The sequence below is a fragment of the Alosa alosa genome, chromosome 8 (assembly GCF_017589495.1).
Source record: "Alosa alosa isolate M-15738 ecotype Scorff River chromosome 8, AALO_Geno_1.1, whole genome shotgun sequence".
Classification (NCBI taxonomy): domain Eukaryota; kingdom Metazoa; phylum Chordata; class Actinopteri; order Clupeiformes; family Clupeidae; genus Alosa; species Alosa alosa.
Genome location: NC_063196.1, coordinates 26,864,431 through 26,880,488, shown reverse-complemented (window position 1 = coordinate 26,880,488; position 16,058 = coordinate 26,864,431). Strand labels below are relative to the sequence as shown.

Below are 16,058 nucleotides of genomic sequence, written 5' to 3'. Positions count from 1 at the left end.
CACCGACAGTGGATTTCAGGGTTCCCCCACCTGCCAAGTCCCACTTTAACCACTGACTGTATAGAGTGTGCTAGTCACCCGGAAGATTGTAGTCTTTAGCGTTAACATTTTAACACTCTCTGGTTCGTAAAAATCTCTATGAGAAAATTAATGGAGTTTTTGCCAATACGGTTCAAATAAGGTATGAGCAAAGCAATGGCCGTCGAAAACCTTGGCGTTCAGTTTGATGAGTTAAAATGTATTTCTTATTCGGTATTTTGTCATAAACTGTAGTCTTGTTTCGTAAATCTTGCTACCAAAATGCTAAAGCAAAAATGAAGTGGACTACAGCGCACTGCTTGCCTGGTGTAACCAGCAGGATGGTTGAGAGGTATCCATGGTTACAGATGACTCTTCACCAAAAATTTTAGAGTGGAGTGGAGCATTTAATGTGTGCAGCAAAATGTTGCAAATGTTTTATCAGTGTTGTGGAAAGTGCAATTTTGCAAAGTGCAACTTTTCTGCGATCTGTTGAAGCAGTACCATTACAGCCAGGGACACTAAAAAACCGAATAAGATCACAATGAAGGAGGAGCAACCCTGGAGTTGCTGGTGGAGAGAAGGATGCTGCACAAACTTAATTGGACAATGGCTCACATCCTACACAACTTACTACACCAACTAAGCTGTAAGAAAGACAGATAGAGAAATACTTTTTTACCCACTGCAACAGCACTTTTTAAGGACTTCCCCCTGAGCAGAGAGGGAGGAATAACATTTTTAGAATAATTTATGTATGTATGTATGTATGTATGTATGTATATGTGAACGATGTTTGTATGGCTACTGAAACATAATTTGTGGATAAAGGATTTGTTATCCTTTGTGGATAAATAAAGTATATCTATATATCTACTGTATATCTAATGAGGCCCCTGGTTGTTACACCCAAGAACAGCAAAAAAATCACTTCAGCTGCATGAAAGAGGACTCGGGGTTCATATACGACACCTCAAAGTCAACTTCACGCTTTTTTGAAACCAGGGGTAGAACAAAGCATAAATAATTGGATCAAACATAGAATTCAGGTAAAGTATAAGGGACATATACTTTAGCACAATCTCAAACACTTGGCCATTGATAAACCTAGCCATGACACTAGCAGTGAAATATGGAACAACACATAACAAAAATACAAACACAAGTATTCCCAGCACTCTGGCAGCTTTTCTGTCAGATCGTTTGGGCATGTTCTCATTCTTGCTTCCATTTACATTGATCTGATTACCATTAGCTGCCCTGATGGCATTGGCGTGCCTCCTGGCAATGGCAAAGATTTTGATATACAATATAATCATGATGGAGCAAGGTAATGCAAACACCACCACAAAATCAACCCAAGACCAAATTTTGCTGAAAGCAACGGGACACTCGCTCGGACACAGTGTCAGCAAGGTCGTGAAAATCCCATTGCAGTAAAGAATAGAAACATTATACCCCATTGAAACCGCCCAGGTAAACAAGACCACACTGACAGTGAAATTCACAGTGATTTGCTTGGTATAGAGAAAGGGATTGTTCAGAGCAAGGTATCTGTCCACTGCAATGAGAGCCACATTATGAACAGACGCTGTTGTCAACAGGAATGCAAAAAAGTTGAAAAAAGCAGAAATATATGTCCCAAAGAGCCAGCATGCCTCCACCAGCCAGATGAATCCCAGTGGCATCACAAACAGTCCCACCATGAAATCTGCCACAGCTAAGGAAAGGATAAGCACATTAGTTGGCGTATGCAGCTGTTTGAAGTGACACACTGATATTATGACAAGCAGGTTGCCAAGCACAGTTACTATTACAGCAAGTATTACAGATATATAGAAAACCCATATTCTGGTGTAACCATTGTTCTCCTGAAGCAAGAAACACACTTATCCTTATGGCTGTGATTGCTGAATTCAAATGTGCTTTTTCCTAGGTCTGTTCGCTCAGTAAAGAGCCCCCTAGAAAGTGAATAGGAATCCAATGGCATGATGGGACTCCTAGTGGATCAGACCTTTAGCTGTATAGTATATATACTCTTTTAAACAGGCCTTCTCACTCTCCCGCCCCATTTTTTATTTCTTTCTTGTAAGCTCTGATGATGTATGGTACCATCATGTACCACCATGCATTGTAATCTGAGGTTTTAAAACAGGTTTAGGCTTGCTCTTATGAGATTGGGTCATTTTATGGCTATCGAATTACGCCAGCGAATATGATTAACATTAGGCGTACAGGTTACAATGACAGGCCCATTCAATTTCCCTAACACCACTGAGTTAACCATTCAACATTACATCTGTAGCTGTATTTGACAGAGTGAAATAAAGCTTACTATAGCATACAAGTTGTTTTATGTTTTGTTTTTAAGCACAGCTAACAATGAAGGCCTGTACCCAGGTCTGTGTGTGGGTAGTGGCACGGGCCAGTAGTTCAGATTTCAGTGGCAGGTCCGTTTTTTCATGGCTGCGTGACCACACACACACACACACAGACAAAAACTGCCCTAGCAAGGCCCAATACTGGCCAGTAGGCAGGCCCAATAAAACAGTTTTGGAATGCCTAGGATCAGCCAAACCTGCACACAATAGTCAGTAACCAGTGTATGATAGTCTGTCAATGGTTATGTTGTTGATGAGAATTAATGTACTGTGAAAATAAGCTTCTGCTAGATCAGTGGTTACAAACCAATCATCTGTCCATTCACTGCAGCCTGTAAGGGTCGGCATGATCAGGTGACAGGGATTTTTTTTAAGATAGCTGATCCGACCTAGGAGGGTCTGAGACCGGCACCAACTAATCCTCTCCAGAGTCAAAAGCTACATCAACTGGGCATCAGGCTAGCTGGAGAAACCAACAAAACTCACTGGACAGCAGCAAGGGACACGGACCTGCGTGTCTCACGTCCTGGCAGTGTGCATTGGGAAGAAGAAGGCTGAACCTGAGGTCCTAGGGCTTCACAGTATGGACAAACCATACTGCAGCTGACGGGTAAAGGCCTCATCCCTTTAGGGACGCCCAAATGATGACACCAATAATTACAGCCACAATCACCAAAATGACTATCAGAACACAAATCTTCTTCCTCAAAAATGAGTGTTGAGTATACCATAATTCACACACAAATACTGTGGGTGTAGATAGATAGATGATAGATAGATACTTTATTGATCCTCAAGGGGAAATTCAAGGGTCTCAGTACAGACATCACACACAACATGCATTTACCGCAGAAATGGTAAACATAAGTATAAGTATAAACATATAAATAAACTCCACTGTACAATAAAGACAGTAGAAGATAAGAAAGATAAAACTAACAAAACTAAATACTAAATACACTATATAAATTAAATTAAGAAAGTCCAATGTGCTTGAGGGTGATCAAGCATAAGACGCTTGTAGTGACAGGGCCGGGACTGGTGAGGTGCTAAAGGTAGTGAGTGTCATGGTGAAGGTGCAAACAGTAGTCCAACCATAGTCCTTAGTTATGTGTGCCTGGCAAGGTGCTCAAGAGAGTGAGTGTCATGGTGAAGGTGCAAAAAGTAGTCCAATATTAGTCCAACAGTGCAACAGTGCAAGAGTAAGGTCTAGAGACCAACATAAATAATATGGACAAATAGGAGAGTAAAGTATAATGTAGACAAGGTAAAATAAAAAACTATTTCAGTGCAAGAACAGGTTGAGGTAATAGGGATATAGCCATTCATTCATTCAGTATTGTAGTAGAAGCCTGACTGCAGCCATATCTGTAAGACTCAATATGTCCATTTCTTTCCACAAAACTTTTAAAAAAGTTGCTGAGTTAGGGTGGTGGTAGCGTAGAGGTTAAGGAGCTGGGCTAACATGCAGTAGCCTAGCCTGAAAAGTTGTGGCTTCAGTTGCCACCTTTGTGCCCTTGAGCAAGACACTAAACCCAAAGTTGCTCTGGAGTGAATGTAGTCCCTTGTAATATACTGTAATTTGATAAGAAAGTTTGGATGGCCAGTTGGCCATTTTGGATGAAAAGTGTCTGCTAAATGAATAAATGTAAATGTTCTAAGTTTCTAGGGTGAGCAGGGGGGCCCTTTTCATGTTTTCATCTGATTTATACTATCCAACCGATTGCGGCTGCCAAACCCTTCTGTAATTACTTTACTTAATAGCGTGATTGTTGTGAAAAAAGTTATTATCCTTGCTCGCTAAAGCTAACTATGGTTAGCCACTGCTTGCCTTGTGATGCACAGCTAGGAGACAGCGCGGAAGACAGTTTATAGCAGGTAGCAGAGGCATAGCAAATCATATTTTAGCGATATAGCAGCTCTAAAGCCCTCATGGAGACATCATACACACTGATTTTATTAAAAGGATATGAACGTGGGGACTCACAAGCAATTACTCAACTATTAGATTAATAAAGTATCTATCTATCTACCTATTTATTAGGGGGCATAATTTTTTATGATTCCCGAAACCCCGTTCATTTACGCATAGGGATTTTTCTTTACAAACTGGAACATGCAAAAATGCTAATTGAACGCATACAAAATGACGGTAGTGTCTACCACACTCTATAGTTTAACTCGGCAGACACTCCCCACTGCCCCCTTGCACTGTTTATTTCTGATGATTCATGATGTATTCCTCAAGGATCATAGAAAAACAAGACTAGAGATCACACTCAAAAGGTAGACTTCAAAAAAATGAGTATATCATCAAATAGTGATTTATTGACCTCTCCATACCCCATATAAGTGCAAGAGCAAACGTTTTGGGTGACCCCATCCTCAGTGCAAGTTACATCAACGGAGTTCACAGACTTGACATAATTTACTGGGCAAGTGGCAAATTTAAATGGACCAATCACAATTCCAGTTTACAAACAATCAATCAATCAATCAATCAACCACCATCTTGAGCTAAGAATTAAATAATCATACAAAGCAGAAAAAAAAAAAAATCATATTTCTTAGGTTACATACATTTTTAAGAAGCATCAATACCAGTGTGCAAAAGAAACACAGAAGATTACAAAGAAATGTCTGTACTACAATGACTATGATTTAATTAGTCTGATTAACCTGATTAACCCCCAACACACACACACACACAGAAGCACACATACACAAAAACAAACACACACTATGCACACACTCATTTACACAAAAATAGGGGGTAGAGTAGGAAATGTAGACAAATTGACAAACGTGATTTTTGCAAAGATGTGCAGGACTGGGCAGCGGTCACCGCTCTCTACATCTAGTTGATTACCTGACTGAGAGAACACAGGTTGTGAGACTGAAGTCATGTCTGTCACCCGCAGAAGTTCTCAGATGATTCTGCAGTTGTGGGGTGTGTCAGTGATGATGAGGAGACGGAGTACAGGGAACTGGTGGACCGCTTTGTGACATGGTGCAGGAGCAACCACCTTGTCTTGAATGTGGCTAAGACAAGTGAAATGGTGGTAGACTTTAGGAGGGCCAGGCCTGAGCTAAATACCATTTCAAATCTGGGTGAGGAAGAAGAAATTGTAGAAAACTACTAATATTTGGGGGTTCTTATAGACAATAAACTGTATTGGAGATACAACACTGAGGCTGTATACAAGAAGGGTCAGAGCAGACTCTATTTCTTGAGAAACCTCAGGTCATTTAATGTGTGCAGCAAAATGTTGCAGATGTTTTATCAGTGTTGTGGAAAGTGCAATTTTCTTTTCTGCCATCTGTTGGGGCAGTACCATTACAGCCAGGGACACTAAAAAACCGAATAAGATCACAAGGAAGGAGGAGCAACCCTGGAGTTGCTGGTGGAGAGAAGGATGCTGCACAAACTTAAATATATTGGACAATGGCTCACATCCTACACAACTTACTACACCAACTAAGCTGTAAGAAAGACAGATAGAGAAATACTTTTTTACCCACTGCAACAGCACTTTTAAGGACTTCCCCCTGAGCAGAGAGGGAGGAATAACATTTTTAGAATAATTTATGTATGTATGTATGTATGTATGTATGTATGTATGTATGTATATGTGAACGATGTTTGTATGGCTACTGAAACATAATTTCCCTTTGTGGATGAATAAAGTATATCTATCTATCTACTGTATATCTAATGAGGCCCAACCAGAACAGCAAAAAAAAATCACTTCAGCTGCATGAAAGAGGACTCGGGGGTACATATACGACACCTCAAAGTCAACTTCATGCTATTTTGAAACCATGGGTACAAAAAAGCATAAATAACTGGATTAAACAAAGAATTCAGGTAAACCATACTGATTGTGCAGTTTAGCACAATCTCTAACACTTGGCCATTGATAAACCTAGCCATGACACTAGCAGTGAAATATGGAACAACACATAACAAAAATACAAACACAAGTATTCCCAGCACTTTGGCAGCTTTTCTCTCAGATCGTTTGGGCATGTTCTCATTCTTGCTTCCATTTACATTGATCTGATTATTATTAGCTGCCCTGATGGCATTGGCGTGCCTCCTGGCAATGGCAAAGATTTTGATATACAATATAATCATGATGGAGCAAGGTAATGCAAACACCACCACAAAATCAACCCAAGACCAAATTTCGCTCACAGCAACGGGACACTCGCTCGGACACAGTGCCTGCGAGGTCGTGAAAAACCCACTGCAGTAAAGAACAGAAACATTATACCCCACTGAAACCGCCCAGGTAAACAAGACCACACTGACAGTGAAATTCACAGTGATTTGCTTGGTATAGAGAAAGGGATTGTTCAGAGCAAGGTATCTGTCCACTGCAATGAGAGCCACATTATGAACAGACGCCTGTTGTCAACAGGAATGCAAAAAGTTGAAAAAAGCAGAAATATATGTCCCAAAGAGCCAGCATGCCTCCACCAGCCAGATGAATCCCAGTGGCATCACAAACAGTCCCACCATGAAATCTGCCACAGCTAAGGAAAGGATAAGCACATTAGTTGCCGTATGCAGCTGTTTGAAGTGACACAACGATATTATGACAAGCAGGTTGGCGAACACAGTTACTATAACAGCAAGTATTACAGATATATAAAAAAACACATATTCTGGTGTAACCATTGTTCTCCTGAAGCAAGAAACACACTTATCCTTATGGCTGTGATTGCTGAATTCAAATGTGCTTTTTCCTAGGTCTGTTTGCTCAGTAATGAGCCCCCTAGAAAGTGAATAGGAATCCAATGGCATGATGGGACTCCTAGTGGATCAGACCTTTAGCTGTATAGTATTTATACTCTTTTAAACAGGCCTTCTCACTCTCCCGCCCCATTTTTTTTTTCTTTCTTGTAAGCTCTGATGATGTATGGTACCATCATGCATTGTAATCCGAGGTTTGAAAACAGGTTTAGGCTTGCTCTTATGAGACTGGGTCATTTAGTGGCTATCGAATTACGCCAGCGAATAAGATTAACGTTAGGCGTACAGGTTACAATGACAGGCCCATTCAATTTCCCTTACACCACTGAGTTAACCATTCAACATTACATCTGTAGCTGTATTTGACAGAGTGAAATAAAGCTTACTATAGCATACAAGTTGTTTTATGTTTTGTTTTTTAAGTACAGCTAACAATGAAGGCCTGTACCCAGGTCTGTGTGGGGTACTGCTCTAGCAAGGCCTAATACTGGCCAGTAGGCAGGCCCAATAAAACAATTTTGGAATGCCTAGGATCAGCCAAACCTGCACACAATAGTCAGTTATCAGTGTATGATAGTCTGTCAATGGTTATGTTGTTGATGAGAATTAATGTACTGTGAAAATAAGCGTCTGCTAGATCAGTGGTTACAAACCAATCATCTGTCCATTCACTGCAGCCTGTAAGGGTCGGCATGATCAGGTGACAAGGAAATTTTTTTAAGATAGCTGATCCGACCTAGGAGGTCTGAGACCGGCATCAACTAATCCTCTTCAGAGTCAAAAGCTACATCAACTGGGCATCAGGCTAGCTGGAGAAACCAACAAAACTCACTGGACAGCAGCAAGGGACACAGATCTGCGTGTCTCACGTCCTGGCAGTGTGCATTGGGAAGAAGAAGGCTGAACCTGAGGTCCTAGGGCTTCACAGTATGGACAAACCAAAAGGACATAGCAATGAGCACCAAGTCTGGGCATGTTCTGGCTTTAGACACACACAGCATGTGGATGAATTTGTGTAGGCCACTTGTGCTGCTGCTACCATATCCTGTTTACTGGTTCTAATTTCAGAACGCTTTACCTTAGGGTTCTTCTTTTCTAGAGTGGATAAAGGCGCTAGATAGAATTTGAATGAATCTCTCAGTATAGTGTTTAATTTACAATGTTGATGAGTGGACATTGGTGATGGCATGAATGGCATTTTTAGAGGGAGAGCAGCTTCACAGAAGAGAACTTCTGACGGTAAATTTGAAGAAAAGTTGGTAAACCACCCTTCTTACCTAATTTGAGGGTGCTGATTCTGAATATTTTGTTTACCAAGTTCAATTCTGAGTTCTAAGCTGCATAATCAGCATTTTAATGTACTCGGAAATTCTAATCAAAACACAACCATATTTTTATTGCTAAAATAGTGAGTCACTCGTGGTGCATTTCATCACAATAACAAATTGCACAGATAACCTTCAACTCAGAATATATCCTACAGTACATATGAACTTAGATAGCGGCAATAAGCCTAATGCAGAACTGCATCTACCATCAGCAACAACCGTCAAGTAAAAAACATTTTACTTCTAGTATCTAGTAACACTGGATTTGGTATGTGTGCTTGCCTCCATACTAGAGCTTGATAATGTGCTCTTCTAATATGCCATTGAGCAGCATCACTTGTTGGTGGTAGAGCCTCCGATCCTCGACATCTAGAAAACAGAGTGGCTCTGGCATAGTTATCACGATACCAAAATTATGACTTCGATACAATACCTGCCATAAATATCTTGATACTCGATACTGAAGCGATATCCAAATCCTAAAATATCTGGAAAAGAAAGGATGCAGGCCTCCTCCAAGTGTATTGTCATTTGTGTTGAATTTGGTGCACTTTTGGTCAATTCTGGGTTTCAAACTTCTAAACTTCCTACATAATTATTATTTTTGTAGTCAGTAAAATAGAAGTTTGTGTGTGAAGTCCTTTATTGTTTATTATAGCTCATTTATATTGTGTGATGTTTTGGCAATAAATTACCTTTAAAGCTACCTTGTGTAAGAACTTCTCCCATCTAGCGGTGAAATTCTATATGACAACCAACTGAATATTACCAAAGTCCTTTTAGGCCAAGTCCCTCCACTCGGCGGCCATATACCAACGTTTTATGGGCACTCATCGGGCACAGTCTTTGGGTCGAACTGCGCGTGCGCAAGGCTTCACGACACCAATCTTGCTCCAGCCGCGAGATCACAACACATGATTGGCACGATGTCTTCACAACACACCATATGATTGGCTCAATGTATTCACATCACACCACATGATTGGCTCAATGTATTCACATGTCGACGTTTTGCCGAGGAAGGGGTGGGATATGTGTAGACAACGGCCATATTGGCGTGACAAACTAGCCCCATGCATTTCTATGGAGTATTTTTTGAGTGCTGTGTCTCCACATTAGAAAGTCTCTGATATTACTTTCTAGCCCCTCCCATTCCAAGCGCATTTTAACTCCTACGGTGGCCGTTTCATGCCAAGATTAACATGGCTTCCAGTACTAGGACTTCGTCCAGTGTTCCTTCCAGTGATGAGGTTACTTTAGAAAACAATTACACATTGCATTTAGTTATGTAGCCAGTAAACATGTTGGGTATGACCTCTATGTAAAGTGAATAGCCTAATAGTTTTATGTTTTCGTTATTTTGGTAGGCTACTATTTCATTGCTAGCATCAGCTATCAGGTTCCCAAACGAATGCATACTAATGTTAGTACAGTATCAGTGCTATCGTTATTCTGTATGTGCGAGATTAATAGTGTAAAGGCAATGTTTACAGCATAGCCTACTATTTTTCTCAGTGTGCAGAGTCAGAGATCAGTCGATGCAACGGAGGGGCAAGGGAAAGGTAAAGGAAGAGGGAAAGGTAAAGAAAAGCCAAGAGCCGGTGGCAGAGGATCGGTGAGACCTGCTAGGCAAAGAAAAAGTAAGACTCTCCAAAGATGACGAGGAGAGAGTGGAAGAACTTTAAAGACAAAGGAGAGAAGCAACGGAGGTTTGGGTTTTTAATATATTTCTCTGAACAGTATCAATGTCAATGACATCGAAATTAGCTCGAAGCTGCACCAGGCACGCTCGCTTATGCCGTTAGGCCTGCTGCCACTACACCAGAAAAAAAAAAATAGACCATTCTTCTAAAATTGATTTTACGCGTTGTGAATGGAACGCTTCAGTTACGCGCTTGGTGTAGCTTCCCTGCCTGTTTGTATCTCCATTGTTTATATGTAGCAATTTCTAGCTGTTGCCAGTCAACTGCATGATGTTACACAACATTTTCAGTTATTATCAAACAGCAATCACATAGAATCAACAATTGTTTTCATGCAGTGACTGACCGGTCTGTCCCACTGTCCACAATGCTGGACACTTCTGGAGTAGTTAATACTAGAGGGCTTTCCCTTCATTGGTGTTGATGTGACTGCTCTCAGTTCTCTCTCATAGCTGGACAAAAAAAGAGCAGTACATGTTAGAATGTCTCACTTTAACCACAAAGTACATTCATTTTATGACCGTGAGGAAAGATGTATTTTGGTAGATGCATTGACTAAAGTTCAATCAAAGTATTTTATTGTTCTGCATGATAATGACTTAGACCCTCAATGATCAGTCTCAATGGGCTGGCTGGTCTACCTTGCTCCATTCACAAGTGTAATGGACTAGGCTAGTCTACCCTTCCCCCATTCTGACCTACCCTTCTACCCTTCCCCCAAAACTTTCAGACAATTTAGTAATTAGTAGGCTATGTCTACAATTAATAAGACTACAGGACAGGCCTCAGGATGTGAATGTCACCCTTGGAATTGGCTACCCTAGCATTATCAGATTAGGATACATTTAGGCTACAAAGCAAAAGCAATGAAAAATAACTACAATTTACAGTGCCCTTTGCCTGTGATCCGTCATAGCAGATTTATGTTACAACGTAGAACAGACAATCCTTTCTCATTGACGCGAGGAAAAGTATCCCAGACGTCATTCTAGCGTTATGGACAACCATGCTATAGTAAGCCAAGCAACTATAAAACTTTGAATTTACACCATAGACTGTATATGTTTACACGAATAGGCCGAATTACCTGTCGAGGAGAAAGCAGGCAACTTCGGCGTCCCTTTTAAAATCCTTGCTCCTCACGAGCTTTCCATCTTAGAAAAGCCACTCCAATATTGACTTTGGTCTGTTGTTTTTCCGGTCGCGTTGGCGTTTTAATTCTCTTTTTCGCTTCCTTGGCGACTCATTTTCATGTCCTTGAGAATAGGTGTCAGGGCTCTCAAGTTTTGAGGACAGGCAAGAGTCAACACACACTGGCATGGGAGTTGCACCAGCCCCAGGTCAGTTGCCAGTTGATCCAATATTAGTTGTGCAGAAATATAGCCCGTCTTATACACACCAATTGAATTGAAATAGAAATTGTAAAGATTTGTATTTTTTGTAATTATTCCATATTTAGTGTAGTCATATCAGAACCTGAAGTAGCCTACAATCCAAATGCAAGCATGAAACTTCAGAGTATTACCTTTCATTTGAGGCCAAGATTATGCTTATGTGGGGTTCATATGCAGTAAGCATTTGATTGCCAGTATGCATTTTGGATAACCCAAAGTCCTATGGGGAGTTTTCATAGGGCATTTTACCAAATGCAGGAGCATACCTTGGCAAATAATAGTCTAAAGTACTCATGTTGTCATTCTATATTAGAATCTATATATATATAGATCTACTTTTGCACACAGCATGACAAGACCTAATGCTAGGACTCAAGTCATATCAAGTCAAGACCTAGAGGGCTGAAATGTGGTCAGTTCAAAGATGCTTGTTATTCGGTAGAAAAATAAAAGAATAATCTAGCCTTTGTAACTTTGTGACAGTACATCACACAGTTATTCTAACAGTTTTCCAACAGTGTCTCAGCTTTCCAAAAGAGAGCAGACGTTTGATTATTGGCTAAAGTATAGGAGCAATGCCCTCTTAAGTCAAAATGGGGCAAAAGTATAATTTATAATTGCTCAGATTTGCAAAAGAAATGATTTGACACATGGCACTGACAATTCAATAATGGGCCTTTTCACCACCTCTGAGCATCCACTAACCTGACCTTTTAGGGGCTTTCCTCTCAGGGTGAATGAGAGGATGCTTAATTGCTTTTACCCGACATTTTGAATACAGATGCAATGATTAATGCATCCATGGCCAGGATATAATTATATAATATGACGTGATTTTAAAAGTGACCTATAACAATAGGCTATGCAATACACTTTAATTTGTTTAGTGCTAATAAAATGATTAAGCCTATTTGGTGAGAGAGAGATGTTTAGAATGTGACAATATGTCAGTCATCGTGAACGAAAAGTATGACTAGGCATAGGCTACTTGTTCTGAGCAAGTGTTGTCAATGAACAGTCTGTGAAACTGTTGGCTAAGTTACAGACAGTCATGAACAACTGATGCTAATTATCTGGGAAACATTCTCTATAGCAGCAGTCACGTTGTCATTGTTTGTGTCAAACAAGTTGTGGATTTGTTGTAACATTAAAAGATGACTTACTCTGTGCTGAAACCATGAACTGAAGCTCGAAGCTCCAAGGTGAACGAAACTTGGAAGAAGTAGGTAACAGGTTCACGTTCAATAATTCACGTTCAACAATTCCAGGATACGCGTTTTTCATTGGTTGTTGCGTTAAATCTTACCCAGATACAATACCGTTATTTTCTGATTGGCTATTGTGTAGCCCCTCTCGTTATTTTTGATTGGCTGATAAGTGGCAGGCTCAACTCCAGGGGAGACGCGCTTGATTCCTGCCGGTTCCATAGTGAGAGCGGCGCGGCCGCAGCATAATAAATATATAAATAGTTTTTCTGCGTGAGAAATACAATGTGTGGCGGGAGAGCGTGACAAAAGACCGAAATGATTGACTGTCACGCTCAATGCGTGACACTTGAGAGCCCTGAGGTGTAATCCTCCATCCTCAACAGACTTTCAAATCTGCCGGCAGTCGCGAGTAGACTCATCATGCAATGAGTGTTGCCTACAAGCGCGAAAGGCGGAGCTGAATTTCCAGGAATGTCCCTCGTTGGCGAATGTATTTCAAAGATGGAGGCGCAACATGGATTCAGCCATTCGCGCGTATGTATTTGAAATAGCAGATTCTACACTTACGAGAATACTTTGATTAGTAGGTGGAAATAATTACACATGAATGAGCACATATTTTTGAAAGAACAAATGGGTTTTTGCTAAGAATTAAAAAAGTACACAATGTAGCTTTAAATAGCCAAAGTAGGCTAGATCAAGGTCAGTGTTCAAATTACTGCATGCAAATCACTTAATGCTATGCAGAAGAGTCTAATCTTTAGGCCATCTGATGTAGGCTACCCTAGGCCTTCCTGTGTTTATGGGATTTCTTTGACAGTTGCAAAGGGAAGTGAAGATAGTCTTCTTTTCTCCCAGTGTAATTATGACCGTCGCACAGCGAAGCGGTCATAAAAGCGAAGATTTTTTTTTTTTCTTTTTCGCATGCCCAAATTTCCGTCAATGATTCCCGGGACACTGAAAGACCGGGTACACCTAAACTTGGTGGGCATGTAACCCCACATGGATAGCATGGAACCATCGCTTTTCTTTTGATCTGTAGCCCCCCCTGCTGGACTGGACCCCCGAAAGGAGGGTAGGGCAGATACAGTTTTCTGAATATCTCAAAACCGTAGGGTTTAGGAGGACCATTTTTTTTTATGTTGATCTCAAGGGGCCATGTCAACCCATTCCATAACCACTCATTTCATGTATAGCGCCACCCGAAAGGAGGGTAGGGCAGACACAGTTCTCTGTGAATATCTTGAGAACTGTAGGGCCTAGGATGACCATTTTTTTCCGTATGTTTGCCTCCAGGGGTCATGTTAACCCATTTCATGTGCACACATGTGCACAAACAGATACACACACACACACATACATTCACAGTAATCATACGTATGACACATACTCACACAGTAGACATATGTACGCTTGCATGCACAGGCACATACACAGGCACACACACAAGCACGCACGCACACACACACACACACACACACACACACACACACATACACTCACACCCACACACTCACACCCACACACATAACATAAACATAACACAAACAATCAAGAATTTCTCAGAATTATGAACAGGCAAGATGGAGGTGGGGTTGTATAAAATTAATTTTACATGTGAAATCTATGAACTAATCATGTTTTGGTACTTGTTGTCTAGCAGATACCAGTGAGAATTGACTGTGGATAATGCAATTTAGTGAGACAGTTAGAATCATATAGGCCTTTCAGCGTGATTTCTTTTTGTGGAAAAAATGTGCTGGACTGGGGGCGGCGGTCATATTTTTGTAAAATCGCTTCATGGCACATCTAGTTTAATAAGTATGTCTCATCCACTCTTTGGGTCTTAATCAGATATGCCTACACCATTATTACATTACATTACATTACATTTGGCTGACACATTTTTAACCAAAGCGACTAACAACATGGTAACAGTTAAGTTTTAAAGCAATTCTCTCAACAATTTTAGGACAATTTAAAAACGGTAGAGTACAGTAAGAATAAGTGCATCAGTGAGTGCTGTTTTTAAACAGTTGAGTGTCAGTTCAAGGCGGATGGTAAGTGCTAGGATCAGCAAGACTTGTTGTAAGTGGTGCTTTGAGAGGATACTGTATGTTCTCTAAAGAGCTGGGTCTTCAGGAGTTTTTTGAAAATGGAGAGGGATGACCCTGCCCTTGTAGGAACTGGCAGTGTGTTCCAACGAGGAACAACAGATGAGAAAAGTTTGGATTGGCCTGAGCGTATCTGTTGCAATATCTGTGTGCATTCCTACATTAGGTCTATTTCTTTGATAGTCAACATCATTTGCTACCACATAACAAATAACAATACAAAAGTTTCTTACAAACTTTTCTGCATACTTCTTTAATGTGCTGCAATCAGATGGGTGCCCTAAAGACAACTAGATCTTGAGCATCTATTACCAGTGTTGAATGAGCAGTTTTTGTAGTGATCACTACTGGACATTCGACATTGCTAGACAGCACTTGAGTGAGGATGACTTATTTCCACTTCACAAATAACCATCGCTATCTACAATAGCTACAGTACAGGGACATTAATCAGTTCATAGCTGAGGATTTATCCTAGGTCCACTTCCCTTTCAGCATCATATGCAGTAATGATGCACTGGAGAATGTTTCTTTTTGTTGCACTATAAAGGATATCTTGTCTAAATTTTATTTTTATTTGCAAATAATGCAATCTCCATAGCACTCTTCAGCAACCCTCAAATATGCACACTCTTCCATTTTTTTGCATGGCTGGGATTTGATTGATAGGAAAGAGCACCAGTGATGTTTTAACTAGGCAAGCACAGTCGCCTTTACAGTAAAAAAAAAAAAAATACAGTGTAAATCCTCTGTAAAGACGGACAACTCTTCATAATAGTTAGTGACAAAATACTTTCTACAGAGAAATGAGCAGTCACCTACTATTCTATCAATTTATTATCAAAGAATCTATTTTGCTTCTAAACGTCATACTGAATTTTAGCTATTATTTCAATTTATATTTTAATTTTATCTTATTTTCATTTGCTACTTGAGGGTCATTGGGGTAATTCCTGTCCTGTCCTACAACATATCTAATACATAAAGAGTATATTAACAACTTATTTTTTGCAATTCCTACAAGGGCGTAGGTTTAGTCTGAGCTTTGATGGGGACACTACCCCTGAGCTCTGAGCAACAACCTGGCCGGGGTTCCTCGATCACTTTATAAATAAAATATTGATGTCATGAGCAGTGACATAGCACGACTCAA

General features: G+C 40.4%; 1 protein-coding gene and 1 pseudogene across 1 annotated transcript; both read right to left on the bottom strand.

Annotated features, from left to right (window-relative positions):
* Positions 1 to 945: 945 nt before the first annotated feature.
* Positions 946 to 1,882, bottom strand: LOC125299643 (annotated as a pseudogene).
* A 4,262-nt stretch (positions 1,883 to 6,144) lies between these two features.
* On the bottom strand, positions 6,145 to 7,083 carry LOC125299796 (trace amine-associated receptor 13c-like). The gene is given in 1 exon segment (XM_048251237.1): positions 6,145 to 7,083. A coding segment is annotated over 1 exon segment (939 nt).
* Positions 7,084 to 16,058: the final 8,975 nt, after the last annotated feature.